The sequence below is a fragment of the Trematomus bernacchii genome, unplaced genomic scaffold, assembly GCF_902827165.1.
Source record: "Trematomus bernacchii unplaced genomic scaffold, fTreBer1.1, whole genome shotgun sequence".
NCBI classification, from domain to species: Eukaryota; Metazoa; Chordata; class Actinopteri; order Perciformes; family Nototheniidae; genus Trematomus; species Trematomus bernacchii.
In genome coordinates, this window is record NW_022987762.1 from 167,743 (window position 1) to 183,901 (window position 16,159).

The following is a 16,159-nucleotide window of genomic DNA, read 5'->3' on the forward strand; positions in this document are numbered from 1 at the left end:
ACCACTTTTTCCAGAGTTCATTCGATATGGAGATAGGATCTGTTTCCTGATACATCTGTTGACATCTTTTGTCTTCAGCTATGTTCGTTCGTTTTCTGTTTTCAAAATCTGTCTTGAATATCTTTGACTGATCCCTGATCCCGCCCTCTTTAAGGCTCTTCTTATCAATAGCCAAAACCTTCCTCTGTCATCGAGGGTCTTTTACCAGACGAAGGCTTTTGTTTGGAAATTACTTCCGAGAGGTCCCTCCCTCCTCTCACTCAAAGATATTTTGGTCATTAAGGTAAAAACTCAAAACTCTAAAACCCTTTGCAGTTCCTTTTCTGTTCACTAGTTTAAAAACAGAATATGAAAGGAAGGACTGTTTGGATGTAAGTAGGCCAATGAGTTTCAAATTCAGCAAAAAGCAAGTCACATTTCTGTGGGTGATTGGAAACACTTTCTGACAAGACATAATTTAGTAAAAGTTAGTAAATATATCTAAACCAAATACGCAATTACATCCTATTTGAGTGATGTTATGGTCATTTTAGATGTATCTTTAACAGAGGTGTAAAGTAACTAAGTACATTTACTCAAGTACTGTACTTAAGTACAATTTTGCTACTTTGTACTTCTACTCCACTGCAGTTCAGAGGTAAATGGTGTACTTTTACTCCACTACATGTATTTAATACCTTTAGTTACTTTACAGATCTGGATGAATGATGTGAAATATAATCAAGTGTTAAATCAGACTTTAGTTCCACCTGGAGTAAATTCACAAGCTACCCTGCAGTATACAAAGTCATTCAAACTAGCTGCACCTTTACCAGCTTTGAGAACACTTTAATGATCAATCATTATAAAACATATATAATAAAAATAAATTATTATCTCAAACAACAACATTTTTCCCAATGTTTAAAATCCGTCATACCAGTCCCATATTTATATTTATTATTATTATTATTATTATTATTATTATTATTATTATTATTATTATTATTATTATTATTATTATTATTATTATTATTATTATTATTATTAATAATAATAATGTAATTATTATTTATTTTAATACCGTTCGTTTTCTTCTATCTTTTCACCACAGGGGGCAGTGAAATGATGTTTAAAACAAAAACTCTAATCCCATGATGCATTGCGGCGGTCCGTTTCTAGCTTCCGGTCCTCAGAAGCTACACGTTGCTAACAGACGTTGATGCAGATTTTATAACGAATGTAATGTGTTCAAGAGACTTTAAAAACACATACAAAGAGTTAGTTTATCCTTGGAGGGTGATTTATCCGTGCTTTTATCCGTTACACCGTGTTTTTGTTCCCGTTCTTTGTTCGTAGCTTTTTATACCACGTGGCTGATCGGTACACATAAGTAAAGGCATTAAAGGGAGATTAGTGTGTTTAACGGCAGTGTTTTATCAAGGAGAAGAAAGACTGAAGAACCAGGACGAGGAGGAGAGAGAGAGGTAACATCCTTCAGTGTGTGTGTGTGTTAGTTTTAATGACTTTAAAAGCTGCAGGGTAGCTTGTGAATACTCCAGGTGGAACTAAAGTCTGATTTAACACTTGATTATATTTCACATCATTAATCCAGATCTGTAAAGTAACTAAAGATATTAAATACATGTAGTGGAGTAAAAGTACACCATTTACCTCTGAACTGTTCTAAATGTACAAAGTAGCATTACATGGAAATACTCAAGTAAAGTAAAAGTACCTCTAAATAGTACTTGAGTACAGTTCTTGAGTAAATGTACTTAGTTACTTCTCTCCTCTGCTATGAACCTACGAAGTGGCTGTGGATTTGTTTAGTTGCGTCTGTCGGTTGTATTGAGTTGTCTTGTTTTGTGTCAGCTGTAGTTGTGTTGATTATTTCAGAGACACAGAAGGAGCACTGAGAGCAGCATGGAGGAGAACAAAGAGACCCCTGGAGCTCAGGTCAGTGTGCACTTCATCACAATATATTCCTATCACTGTTATCCCCAAATGAAAGATCACAACCTGTTTCGAAAATACAATATGAATGCACAATATGGTTAGATATAGGTTAGAACGTTGTTGTATACGACACGATAATACTTTATTGATCAAGTCTGAAATGTGACTTGCATCACAGCAGCTCCATTTGTAACATCAACATAAACAAATATCAAGACACAATACATAAACAACAAACATGTAACATAACAGCAGGATCAGTGAGAGACAACCTGCTCAAAGAGCCTTCAGCGTGCTTTTGATCTGGACTCAGCTCTGTGTTTACTGAGAGGACTGACTGGAGCACAAAGGATGCTTCAGTCTGACTTTATTGAATCTCCATTAGATGGTAGCAGTTTATATTCTCTGTTCAGAGCATGCTTTGGGTCCCAGGTGATGTTGTTGGACAGCCTCTCAGGTTATTATGGTCTGCTGAGTCAGAAAGTCTCTGACAGGGTGACCAACAATCTTTGAGCAGATTTGATTTTAAAGCTGTTGACAAACACTTGTACCAGGTAGCATTGCAGTACTGCAGAACAGACACAATCATCAGTGTAGAGAGTAAGGCACGGCACGTTTATTTATATAGTACCTTTCAAAGTGCTTTACAAAAATGAAAGACATTAAGAAAATGGCATTTAAAAACAGTAATTAAAAAGCAAAGATAATACAATAAACATTAAAAGACAAAATACATGAATACAAGTTACAGTGCAGTGTAGGATATGAACAGTTCAATTAAAAGCAGCGGCAAAAAGAAAAGTCTTCAGCCTGGATTTAAAAGTAGTAAGAGTTGCAGCGGACCTGCAGGTTTCTGGGAGTTTGTTCCAGATATTTGGAGCATAATAACTGAACTTCTCCATGTTTAGTTCTGACTCTGGGGACAGAAAGCTGACCAGTCCCTGAAGACCTGAGAGTTCTGGATGGTTCAGAGTTTAGCAGGAAGTCAGAAATGTATTTTGGGCCTAAACCATTCAATGCTTTATAAACCAGCAGCAGTATTTTGAACTCCAGTATTTGACACACAGGAAGCCAGTGTAAGGACTTCAGAACAGGAGTGATCCACTTTCTTAGTGTCAGTGAGGACTCGAGCAGTTCTGAATCAGCTGCAGCTTTCTAATAGATTTTTTAGTGAGACCTGTGAAGACACCATTACAGTAGTCCAGTCTACTGAAGATAAAAGCATGGGCAAGTTTTTCCAAAACCTGCTGTGACATTAGTCTTTTAATCCTAGATATGTTCTTTAGGTCAATGGTTCTCAAACTTTTTTCAATAATGTACCCCCTTTGGAGAAAAAAATTCAGCCAAGCCCCCCCTGATCAGCGCAAAAACAATTTGTTAAGGAAAAAATGCCTATATAAAGAGGTACAGCGCTGCACCATCAGTGTCTGATTTATTAAAACAACAACATTGTAACTGAGAAACACTTAAATGCTACATTTCAAATGTTTACAATCCATCACTAAATTCATGGCAAACCAATTTTAACATCATGCAATAACACTAAGACGACATTAGTTGCATTGAACTGATCTTTTTAATAAGTTGTACTTACAATTTAGTGAGAAACATGGGCTTGTGCTTCACTGAGGATCTTTGTCATTCTCGGTGACAGTCTACTAACCCATCATCCAAGGGTAGTTTTCACTATAAGTAAAAAAGAATTTTTGGACGGACACTATAATTTACAGTTTTTTACTATGTAAAATCTGAATTTTCTTTAAAATAAAAAACATCTATATTGATTCTGACTTTTCTACATCCAACTCACAGGTTTATCATTACTTTGAGAAAAAAGATGATTAATTTAACCCTTTTAGAAGGGAAGATATGGTCATTTGTTCTGGGAATGTCATTTTCGAGCCTGAGACCTGAAAAACAGGCTCAGGGCTTAAGAGGTTAACAGAGTTACACATATTTCAAAACGTGAAGTGTAATAACTGCAGTTGCCTTACTAAAAGCTTTAGGAATCCAAAGTACAACATATAATAAGTACCCTGTATCAAGATTGATGCAAAACAAGTGACATTTGACCTTTTTAGAGAGATTTAGCCAAAAAAACCCACTTCTGGGGTCATTTGGGTGGATTTGACCTATCTCTGGCCCCCCTTGCTCGATTTTGATGAATAAAATCTCTTTATAACCGCTAGAGCCAATGGAATCGAGGGAAAGTTATATACACACCAAAACGTTAACAAATAAGGAGTGAGAGTGACGCGTTACCAAAACCGGAAGCTGCATACACTCTGGTGGCTACCATTAGCAGCTAACTTTTCCGCTCCGATTTTTACATAAAAAATGGAATTATGGATTATAAATAATTTTTTAAAAGGCACAGGTACATTATCAACCTATGGATCAACAGTTGTAGCATTTTTTTCTTTCGTTTTAATGCCATTGAACACGTCTTTTGACCTAATTGACAGCTACGGTGAGACGATCTGCCGTAAATGCTCTGTAAAGGTACGTGTTGTGATGTCTGTGTTTGCTTCCCCTGTCGCAAGTTCGGATCGCTCAGTGATGATACTATACCTAAATAATCCGTGGAGTCTCAGCTTTAATCGGCTATATTGTATGTGCAGCTACGATAAGTAATAAGGGTATCTTTATCTTGAATTGGGTGCCGCAGTGCGTTAGAATGTTTTCGCTCAGGGGTCATTTAGAAGCATCTTCTGAGACTTGTGTTTTGTTTTGGTAAAAACGGTTCATATCTTCAGTTAGCTGAGATTATTCCCGTTAATCTGGTGCTACACATTAATAGTTTCATAAATGTTAAGAAGCCCTGAGACATTATCTCGAAAAAAAAAACGGTGGGAGGGGTCCAATGACCGCCGTGCTTAAGAGGTTAATATAAAACCCACACTGCTCAAACTTTGTTACTTTACCTAAAATTGGTATATTTATGTATTTATTAATTAAATACACTAAGAGTTAGACCTAGCTAGTTTATCTACTCTGGAACTAGCTAAACTAGTTATAAATATATTTATTCTTTACTGTCGGGTCACTTATTACAGGTTCAGCGAGCTGCACGAGACTGACGGGCTGTCAGGAGAGGGAGAGGAAAAGAGAGCACCCCGTTTCTTTTTTCCATTTTATTATCCAGAATTACTGTAAACCTTTGAATAAAGTAGTTAATCTACTATTAGTACTTTGTTTAAATGCATTACTTATGTGTTTTTTTTCATTAACATAAAATAAATCTCACGTACCCCCTGCAGTACTCCATCGTACCCTTAGGGGTCCGCGTACCCCCATTTGAGAACCACTGCTTTAGGTGATAGTAGGCTGATTTAGTAATTGTTTTAATGTGACTGTTGAAACTCAGGTCAGAGTCCATGACTACACCTAGATTTCTGGCTTTATCTGTTCTGCCTTGGCTCCAAAAACCATTACCTCAGTTTTGTCTTTGTTTAATTGGAGAAAGTTCTGACACATCCAGTCATTGATTTGTTCAATGCACTTACTCAGTGTTTACAACTCAGATGTGTATTTACCTATACAAACAACATTTTTTCTGTCCTTTAAGTAGGACTCAAACCAATTTAGAACTGTTGCCGAAAGTCCCACCCAGTTTTCCAGTCGGTCTAGTAATATGTTGTGGTCAACAGTGTCAATCGCAGCACTGAGATCTAATAATACTAACACTGAAGTTCTGCCACTGTCTGTGTCTAAGTGGATGTCATTGAATACCTTAACAAGAGCAGTCTCAGTGCTGTGGTTTGGTCGAAAGCCTGACTGGAACACATCGAAAAAGTTATTTAAATTCAAGAAATTACTCAGCTGTTGAAAAACAACTTTTTCAATGATTTTACCTAGAAATGGGAGGTTTGATATGGGCCTAAAACTAAAATTATGGATGTCAAAAAGAACCTGGAGATTTATTTTTCGCCACCTACGTTCAGCTTTTCAACACTCTTTTTTTCTGTTCTCACGGTCATGGCCTTTCTCCATGGAGATATTTTCTTGCCAGTCACTTCCTTTACCTTAGTTGGAGCAATGGCATCTATAACATTTTTCATTTTGAATTAAAATGATCTACTAGCTCATTTACTCAGATGTTAGCAAGGGCAAGTGTGGAAGAAAACTTCTGAGTAAACATTTCCTTAGTATTTTCAATTAAATATTGCTTTGTGGTTACCTCTTTTTGAACATTTGTGTGAACAGAATTAGAGCTCTCAAAGAAAACACAGGAATGATCAGAGAGTGCAACATCAGTCACCACAACCTCAGAGATATTCAGACCCTTTGAGATTATTAAGTCCAGAGTGTGCCCCTTATTGTGCGTGGGCTCCGTCACATGCTGAGTCAGTCCATAGTTATCAAGAACACACAACAGTTCTTTAGCCCCTCTGTCCTGGGGGTTGTCGACATGGATGTTAAAATCACCACCAATGACTAGACGGTAGGGGTGTAACGGTATTCGTACCGAAATTATTCGGTATAGGCCCTTCGGTTCGGTACACGTGTGTACCGAACGAATATAACGTTAAACGTAAAAAATTGAGAACGTGAACAACTTTTTGGAAGTAATCTCAGGTGCTGCGTCGCAGCGTTCAGTGTCATTTGCTCACATTGGGTTCAACGCGTCATAGAGTGACCAAGTCATTTCATTGGACGAGAGGCATACTATGAGAGCTGGTCACAGGGATGCGTTCATATGTAGTCAGTAATTTGAGGAACTGTCGAAATGGCGAACGCAGATAAAGTTGAGCTCAAATCCTCCAGCATCATTGAAGTCTCCGGTTTGGGAACATTTTGGTTTCGCAGCTACGTTCAAGGATGACGGACAAAGACAGGTGGACCGAACCAAAGCTGTTTGTCGGCATTGTTCAACTAACATTGGTTACGCGGCTGGCAATACATCAAACTTGCACACTCATTTGAAAAGGCATCACCCGAACGTGAATATCACCGGTACCAAAAGAAAAATGACTGATGTGCAAACCCCACTCCCACTAGCATTTAAGCCTCCAACACTCGCAAAAAGTTCAGACCGAGCCAAAGCTATTACAAACGCCAAATATCCTTATGTTGCCATGTTAGCAAAGCGCTACCTGGCTGTATCTGCTACCTCTGTCCCTAGCGAGAGGGTGTTCTCCACAGCAGGAGACATTGTTAGTACCAGCGGATCTGCCCTTTCGGCAATCAATGTGGACAAGTTCATTTTTCTTAACAAAAACATGAAAATACAATGACATGCCTAATGTCAAGCTGGCTGCTTAGGTACTAGTACAGTACAGTACAGTACAGTTCAAATACAGATTATTTCAGTTCATCGAAATGCTGCACCTTAATGTTTATTTTATTATATTTTGTATTTATTTTAGTGAATATTCACAGTTTAATAATACATTAAAAACCCAAAACTAATATTTAATGTTTTGTGAGTACTAGTACAGTAAAGTTCAAATACAGATTATTTCAGTTCATTGAAATGCTGCACCTTAATGTTTATTATCATATTTAGTATTTCAATTCAAAACCTTTATTTATCCAGGTGAAATCCCATTGAGATCAATTATCTCTTTTTCAAGGGAGACCTGCAGCAGTAGGTTCCACATGAAGACATAAAAACATTAACAGAACAACAAAAGGACATCATACAGCAAAAATTACAGGGATTACAATAGGGCTGTGCGATTATGGCAAAAATCATAATCACGATTATTTTGGTCAATAATTGATATCACGATTATTAAATACGATTATTCATTGACTTTGAAAACATCCATTTATTGAACTTTAAAACGAATACAAATAATAATTTGAACAGTATCTTATAACTGTTGATTACCCTGAACGTATAATTCAACTGAAAAACTTTAAATAAATAATATCAAAATAATAAATACCAATAAACAAGATCAACAAATATTTTGGAGCGCATTTCCAAAAGCTACTTATCATATATAAATATGATAAATACAAATAAATTAGACCAAAATAAATTAGATCAAATATGTTCTAGTTCACTGTCACAACCTAGCAAAGCAAAATAATTGTTTTATTCGATTATGTTGTTTTCGTAATTGTGGCAGGCCAAAATCGTAATTGCGATTAAAATACGATTAATTGCACAGCCCTAGATTACAATTTACATATCTATGTATTTATTTGAGTGTATACATTATTCACAGTTTAATAATAATTAAAAACCCCCAAAAAATATTTTATGTTTTGTGATAATTTTTTCTGCTGTACCGAAAACGTACCGAACCTTGACCTAAAAACCGAGGTACGTACCGAACCGAAATGTTTTTGAACCGTTACACCCCTACTAGACGGTCAAAGTCAATACACACTATAGACAGCAGTTCAGTAAAGTCATCAAAAAAAGCTAAAAGGAAGCTAGTAAAGAGCACAGCTGAACTCACGCAGCCCTGGGGGGCCCCTACATGGGTTGTGATGTCAAATTACAGGGTTTTGTTAACCTTCACAAGTTGCTCTCTACTGATGAGGAAGCAGCATATCAGTAAATCAGGTTTGGATTTACTTCTATTTAGGCAATTATTGACACCAAGATGTCTGCTTGTTATCTAAATGTTTAGTAATGATATGAACCAGAGTAGCAACAGCATCTTCCGTACCACCCCCTTGCTTATAGGCAAACATTTTGGTATGGATCAAGTATGTCTTGTGTTATACTGATAAGAAATCGGAGCAGAATTCTTTCTAATGATTTCATGATCACTGAGGTGAGGGCTATTGGTCTGCAGTCCTTATGTTCTTTTGGCCAGTGGTTTTATGTGTGTAGTTTTCCATGACAGAGGGATGGTGTGCGTGTCAATGGAAGCCTGAAAGATGGGTTGCCACACTCGAGCCAGCTCAGTAGCAACATTTTTCAGCAGCTTTGTTGGTGTTGGTGTACTGAAATGTTTTTCTGACCTCTTTGACACTGATGGTTATTTTGTCAGAGGAAGCAGGGATTATTGTTTCGAGAATTTCAGTGCACTTGGCAGAATCATCCAGTGACTCGAAACGGGTAAAGAACGTGTTTAGTTAATTGGCAAAACAAAATTCATTGTCCGTCACAATAGGTTTAGCTGAAGAGGTCTTTCCTGTCATGGTTCTCATGGGGTCTCATACTTTTTTGGGGTCTTTGGCTTTAAAAGCATTTTCCAAAAGCTCTCTGTATACCAGTTTTGATTCCCTCAACTTGACTTTCAGTTCTTTCTCTGTCCAAGTGCTCCATAGTCTTTGTTTTTGAAAGCTATTTTCCTGGTATTTATAACTTTTTTTAATGTCCTTAGTCACATATGATTTATTATTTGGATAGATTTTTATTTCTTTAGTGGGAACAACTAGTTCTACACAGAAGTTAATATAGTCATTGGTAACAGTAGTTATTTCATCTAGTGAACCTTCCTGAAAAATTTCCCAATCTGTCCAACGAAAACAGGCTTTCAACTGTTCCCTACTTTCATTTGTCCATGTCCTTATTACTTTATTTTCTGGTTAACTCTTCAGTTTGGTCTTATACACTGGTATCATATTCACAACATTATGATCAGAGTTCAGTATTGGTGGTCTACATTTAGTCACATAGGCTCCTTTAACATTTACAAAGCATTTGTCCAGGATATTGTCTTTTCTGGTGTGATCTAGGGCTGTCCCGAATACCATTTTTCGGGCTCCGGATATTCGGTAGTAATCAGCAGCGAATATTCGGATATTCGGCCCGGGGGGGGCGTAGTAATCAGCAGCGAACCGCTTCAACACGTGTATTTCGGTTTATTCACGGCATTCATTTTGTTATTCTACAATATTGTTGTTTTATAGTTATTTGTTAATGTATACAACCCAATTTGTGTTCTTTAAAATTGAAAAGGATATTGCATTGTGTTTGTTACTTTCGTTGCAGTTGTATATGTCTTAAGTGTAATTTGGCTTGGCTTCCTATTTTTTATGGACATGCTTTTATTTTGAAGGAGAGTTAGCGCTGTTGACAGGGAGTTGTTGTTGCTATGGAAACAACGTGACGGAGATTAACAGAGAAAAGTCATATCTACATATAAAGACGGAGAAAATAAACGATAACGTTTATGGTTACAGTGTTTCCCCTAGGATGGAGTCATAGCAGCGGTGCTAAGGCATAATGTGAGCGCGGAGCGTGTGGAATGTTTTAGTGTGTGCACGTGCAAAGTGCGCCCCGCCAATTTGTTTCTATGTGTCTGCCAACACAAGAAAGGCTCTTGATGCCTAGTACCAGGACCGGTTCTAGACAATTTGCTGCCCTAGGCGAGATTTTATATATAAAGAATAAATGAAAAATCTCTACAAAAGACAAATACACTACAAAAACAGGAACTTATTGACATAGGTAATATACGTCAAAATGGCTTCAAATGTATTCAGCATTGTATGAACATGTTTGAATTGGGGGGTGGACGTCACATCCTCTAGGGGGGTCCGGGGGTATGCCCCCCCCCGGGAAGATTTTTTTGAACATTTTAAAGTAAAATGCTTCAATCTGGTGCACTTTGAGCACACAATTACTAGAGACCTGATCTAGGGGGTACAACTCTAAAACACCCATATGAAAAAGATCGGTTTACATTTTAATAATCAAATAAGTATATGAACATAAGCAATAACCTACCATAGCCAATAACAAATAAATGTTATTTTTGTTGTTCATTCATATCTTATTTTACCTAGTTAACATTTATTTATTTATGCATATTTTTGTATCTCTCCAACTTTAAACGATATTTTTGGTTTACTGTCCTATAGAATACATTGGAATGATTTCAAACCTGTTTTTATTTATCCTAATAATTATAAAGGAGTGCCTTGGAAATATGTGTTTACATAATTTGTGGTCAAAACGTTTGAGACCCACTGAGATAACTTAGACTAAAATTAACTATCTAAACCCTCAGAGAGTCCTTTACCTCACTGAGCCTCTCAGTCTGACAGGAGAGCTCTCCTCCACCCTGGTTGTAGAAACATCTACTTCTTATATCCGTTAGCGCAGCTAGCACCAGATTCTAAGAAACAACGGTACCCGGTTCTCTCTCTCTCTCCATCTCTCTCTCTCTCTCTCTCTCTCTCCATCTCGTCGCTCTCTCTCTCCTCTCTTCTCTCTCTCATCTCTCTCTCTCTCTCTCTCTCTCTCGCTCTCCTCTCTCTCTCTTCTCTCTCTGCGCTCTCGGTCTCGTCTCTCATCTCTCTCTCGCTCTCTAGCTCTCATCTCTCTCATCTCTACTTCTCTCTCTCGTCCTGCACTCTCTCTCTCTCTCTCTCTCTCTCTCTCTCTCTCTCGCACTTTGGCTGCGGGCGCCTGATAAGCCAACATCCCCCACTTACAGCGCCCATCGTACAGGGCAAATAAAAAGTGTAACCGGGGTGAAAAGGGTGTTACAATTACTTAATTAGGATGAGCGCCAACGGTCAAACATGTGTTTTCTCCTCCCAGAGCTACTAGCGCAGCGCCCCCCAGATCTGGCGCCCTAGGCGACCGCCTATGCCAAAAATCGGCCCTGCCTAGTACATACAATGGCAATGTCTCAAGATTTAGCAAAAAATACACCTTTTATTGAACATACACTAACACAAATACTACAAATCCACATAACAAACAATCAAAAATGAAAAAGGGTCGCCACTTATTATTATTTGAATAAAAAATAAAAAAGTATAAACGTTTTTTTTTTTTTTTTTTGGTACCTGGCTGGCGCACCCTAGCAGCGGCGCGTATATTTCAGCAGCGGCGCTGCGCCGCCACTATTTGTATAGCCAACTCTCCGTGAAACATAATAAAGAGGCCTGACGATATTCATGACGGTACCTTGTGTATGTCCATAGTGTGTCCACTTGGTTGCTCAATGAGCGCAGGTTTGTGAGAATGATGGATGGAAGTGGTAGCTCTCCTGGCCGAAATGTCCCTAAAATGAAGTCCAACTTCGAAATATATCTCAAATAATGTATGCACTGCCATTTCCCCACATAAACTTAACAGTCTGCAATGAAACGTCTGTCTCCTGTGCGCTCCACTTCCTACTTGGCACACCGGTAACTTTCTCCTGCGAACGAGTTACTGTCTCTCACTCCTTTCTTTCATTGCCCTTTAGGGGCTTCGTACAATTCAAATGCAAATACTTTATTTTAGAAAGTAAAGTCCTTTCGAGTCATCTGTCTCAAGCCTAAGTCAATTCTCAAGTCATGAATACCAAGTCAAAGTCAAGTCGAGGATTTGATCAATGTTAGTCAAGCAAGTCTCAAGTCCAAAAATATGCGACTCGAGTCAAGTCATGTGACTCGACTCAAGTCATGTGACTCGAATCCCCCACCTCTGGTATTTACTGTGGTTAGAATGTTGCTGTATTACTGTATCTAATATAATACAAATATAATAAACACAAACAGTTAGTAAAAGTAGTATTCCGTTAAGTCAAGGTTTATATTAAGAGAGTTTTTATTGTGTTAACTGTATATGTTTTTATGCTTTTTAGATTTACTTTCTCTCTCCGTCTTTTCTAGAAACCCAAAGGAAGAGAGAGACGTCACAGCTGTCAGCAATGTGACAAATCCTTTACAACATCTGGAGATTTAAAGAGCCACCTGCGTATTCATACTGGAGAGAAACCATACAGCTGTGAATTGTGTGGGAAAACATTCACTACATCAAGTAATCTCAAATTACATCATCGTATTCACACTGGAGAAAAACCATACAGCTGTGAATTGTGTGGGAAAACATTCACTACATCAAGTAATCTCAAATTACATCATCGTATTCACACTGGAGAAAAACCATACAGCTGTGAATTGTGTGGGAAAACATTCACTACATCAAGTAATCTCAAATTACATCATCGTATTCACACTGGAGAAAAACCGTACAGCTGTGAAGACTGTGGGAAAACGTTCACTTCATCAAGTAATCTCAAAAAACATCATCGTATTCACACTGGAGAAAAACCGTACAGCTGTGAAGAGTGTGGGAAAACATTCACTCAATCAGGTGCTCTCAAATCACATCAACGTATTCACACTGGAGAAAAACTGTACTGGTGTGAAGAGTGTGGGACAACATTCACTCTATCTGGTACTCTCAAATCACATCGACGTATTCACACTGGAGAAAAACCGTACAGCTGTGAATTGTGTGGGAAAACATTCACTACATCAGGTGCTCTCAAATCACATCGACGTATTCACACTGGAGAAAAACCGTACTGGTGTAAAGAGTGTGGGAAAACATTCACTACATCAAGTAATCTCAAATTACATCAACGTATTCACACTGGAGAAAAACCGTACTGCTGTGAAGAGTGTGGGAAAACATTCACTCAATCAGGTGCTCTCAAATCACATCACCGTATTCACACTGGAGAAAAACCGTACTGGTGTGAAGAGTGTGGGAAAACATTCACTACATCAGATACTTTCAAATCACATCAACGTATTCACACTGGAGAAAAACCGTACTGCTGTGAAGAGTGTGGGAAAACTTTCACTCAATCAGGTGATCTCAAATCACATCAACGTATTCACACTGGAGAAAAACCGTACTGCTGTGAAGAGTGTGGGAAAACTTTCACTCAATCAGGTGCTCTCAAAAAACATCAACGTATTCACACTGGAGAAAAACCATAGTGGTCTTAAGAGTGTGGCAACAGGTTTTCTCAAAGTATTCACCTTAAAGTCCACGAGCGAATCCATTCTGCATAATTTTGAACAACTATGAGAGCCAAGCTAGCTGTTTCCTCCTCCCGATGTCCTGAGAGCTGTAGTTATATTTGAAGAGTCTTTCTGAATTGAAGTCTGACTAACAGACTTCAATTCACAGTCAGTCTTGTTTTATGTCCCTGGACAAGCCCTGAGGTCCTCCTCAGCTTTTTAAATATCCCTAAAATCCCCCAAATAAAATGGGTGAGGCTTTTCTCCACTACGCTCCCAAACTGTGGAACACCAGGAAATATCAGAGAGGCTCAATGGACATTTTTAAATGCCAGCTAAAGACACATCTCTTTAGATTAGCTTTTTATTAGCAACCCCCCACTTTAAATGGTGTTTTAGTCTTTATTATTTACCTACTTTTACATTGTTTCATTTATGATATAGGAAGGGTTTTATCTTATTAGTTATTTAACAGTTTCAATAGCAACATTTATTTTTACGTTGGTTTCTTTATATTTTAATCGTTTAACCTTTATTAGAATTATGATGTTTTTATTACTATTAATACAAAATTTTTACCTATATATTCACTTTACTTTATAGCAGGGGTTTTCAAAGTGTGGGAAGGTGAGCCTCCCCTCAGAGAATATAAGAACAGCCGCGCCCCCCCCTCCCAATTATTATTGCTATTATTATTATTATTATTGTTGTTGCTATAATGCAGGGGTATTATTATCCAGTGGAATGCCCTTACCTACTGGCCTAGTTAAATCAAAGTGGTTACTTATTTTTGTCTGGACAGTGTAGTTTTACACACCATCTTATTTGACTTTCTCAGGGCAGACCCCCACAAAGAAAAAAATATATGTACACACGTAAGGTCATCATCTTAACAGTTTTTAATGCTCGAGTCATCCGTGAGCAGAGCATCAAGTTGGCATGCCTATTACAGCTGAATGCGGCGATTACCATCTTGTTCAGCAAAACGCCTCACAAACGTATTAACATCCAAAGCTTTAGTGCGTTTTGATTCAATGCTGAGCACAGCCAAACTTGACAGTCTCTTCTCTGTCATTGTAGACCGCAAATACCTTATTCCTTCCGTGTACTTGGGTCCGAATGCTTCTCGTTTTCTTCCGCCCGTTCAAATGAAATCGCCGCCAATCACATTTCCTCGCTCGCGCCAGGGTTACAAGGCTCGCGTCTTGTGCTGCATTCACTTGCACTCGGACATCAGGGATTTTCTCTGATAAATGTCCGATGAGCCACAACTTTTATTTCAAAACAAAGCTGCCAACTGGGGTGGCCAGACGCTGTCTCCTCTCTCACTTTAGGTAACTTCACTAAAAATCGATCCATGTTGCCGCTCGCATAAAGTTAGCTGAAGTTAACGAGCTAGATTTCATTGTTTCTCTTTATTTTTTTCTCACGCTGCGCCTCCCCTGAAGCTCTCTGGCGCCCCCCAGGGGAGGCGCGCCTCACACTTTGAAAACCGCTGCTTTATAGGGTTTTATATTGTTGAATCTATTCACCTGTCTTGTGTCTTATCTTTCCGAGATAAATCATATTTTTTTTTTTACTGTATTTCATTTGTTATTGTCATACCTTTTACCTTCTTGTGTATCTTAACCTGTTACAATGTTATATTTGTTTGTTATATAACAGTTTTTTATGTTCTAACCAGCGTTCACACTATGCCAACACAAGGCCACAGAGATGCTGTTTCTCCAATTTAGTTGATGTTTGTAATGGTTTCTGAACTATGAAGAAATGTTTTACTATGCTGTGTTTCAACCATGGATTTCTAATAGCCTTGCTATTCCTTTTTTTAAATATTATATCTCAACTGCTAGCCTCGTTAAGCTGCATTGAAGGAATTTAGTTTCACTGTTCATTAATCTGCCGAGTAGTTTCTCCAATAATCTGTTTGGTTAATAAAATGTTGTGACTTTAAACTTCTATTGTGATGTTTTCGATAGTTCCTGTTGAGTTAGCAGTCGGTTCAGGGTTGCAGTGGAATTGTCCAAAAATCAGCTCCTATCGTCTTTTCCTATCCACTATTACCGGGGTTAATGCCTTTTACTTATGTTTACCGATCAGCAACGTGGTTTAAAAAGCTACGAACAAAGAACGGGAGGCAACAAAAACACGGTTTAACGAATAAAAGCACGGATAAATCACCCTCCAAGGATAAACTAACTCTTTGTATGTGTTTTAAAAGTCTCTTAAACACATTACATTCGGTATAAAATCTGCACCAACGTCTGTTAGCAACGTGTAGCTTCTGAGGACCGGAAGCTAGAAACGGACCGCCGCAATGCATCATGGGATTGTAGTTTTTCATTTAAACATAATTTCACTGCCCCCTGTGGTGAAAAAACTAACGGTATTAAAATAATAATTACATTATTAATAATATTAATAATACTTATAACAATAATATATAAACATGGGACTGGTTTGAAAGATTTTAAACATTAGGAACAATGTTTTAATTTGTAATAAAAGGCATAAAACACATCCAGTAAAAGATAGGATAAAACACCAATGAGAA

The 16,159-nt window shown here is 37.9% G+C and overlaps 2 protein-coding genes across 2 annotated transcripts in view; one reads left to right on the forward strand and one right to left on the reverse strand.

Moving 5' to 3' along the window:
• LOC117496631 (zinc finger protein 501-like) overlaps positions 1–16,159 on the reverse strand; it is a 119,774-nt gene that overhangs the window by 75,914 nt on the left and 27,701 nt on the right. The gene's annotated exons all lie outside the window — the stretch shown is intronic.
• On the forward strand, positions 1,177–13,648 carry LOC117496632 (zinc finger protein 678-like). Its single transcript, XM_034148346.1, has 3 exons — positions 1,177–1,466; positions 1,879–1,938; positions 12,463–13,648. The coding sequence occupies exons 2-3, from the start codon at positions 1,906–1,908 to the stop codon at positions 13,579–13,581; spliced, it is 1,152 nt and encodes a 383-aa protein (XP_034004237.1). The 5' UTR covers positions 1,177–1,466; positions 1,879–1,905; the 3' UTR covers positions 13,582–13,648.

Coding starts and splice junctions, on each gene's coding strand:
- LOC117496632 (XM_034148346.1), top strand. CDS start 1,906: ATGGAGGAGAACAAAGAGACCCCTGGAGCTCAG. Junction 1,939..12,462: donor AAGAGACCCCTGGAGCTCAG/GTCAGTGTGCAC, acceptor CGTCTTTTCTAG/AAACCCAAAGGAAGAGAGAG.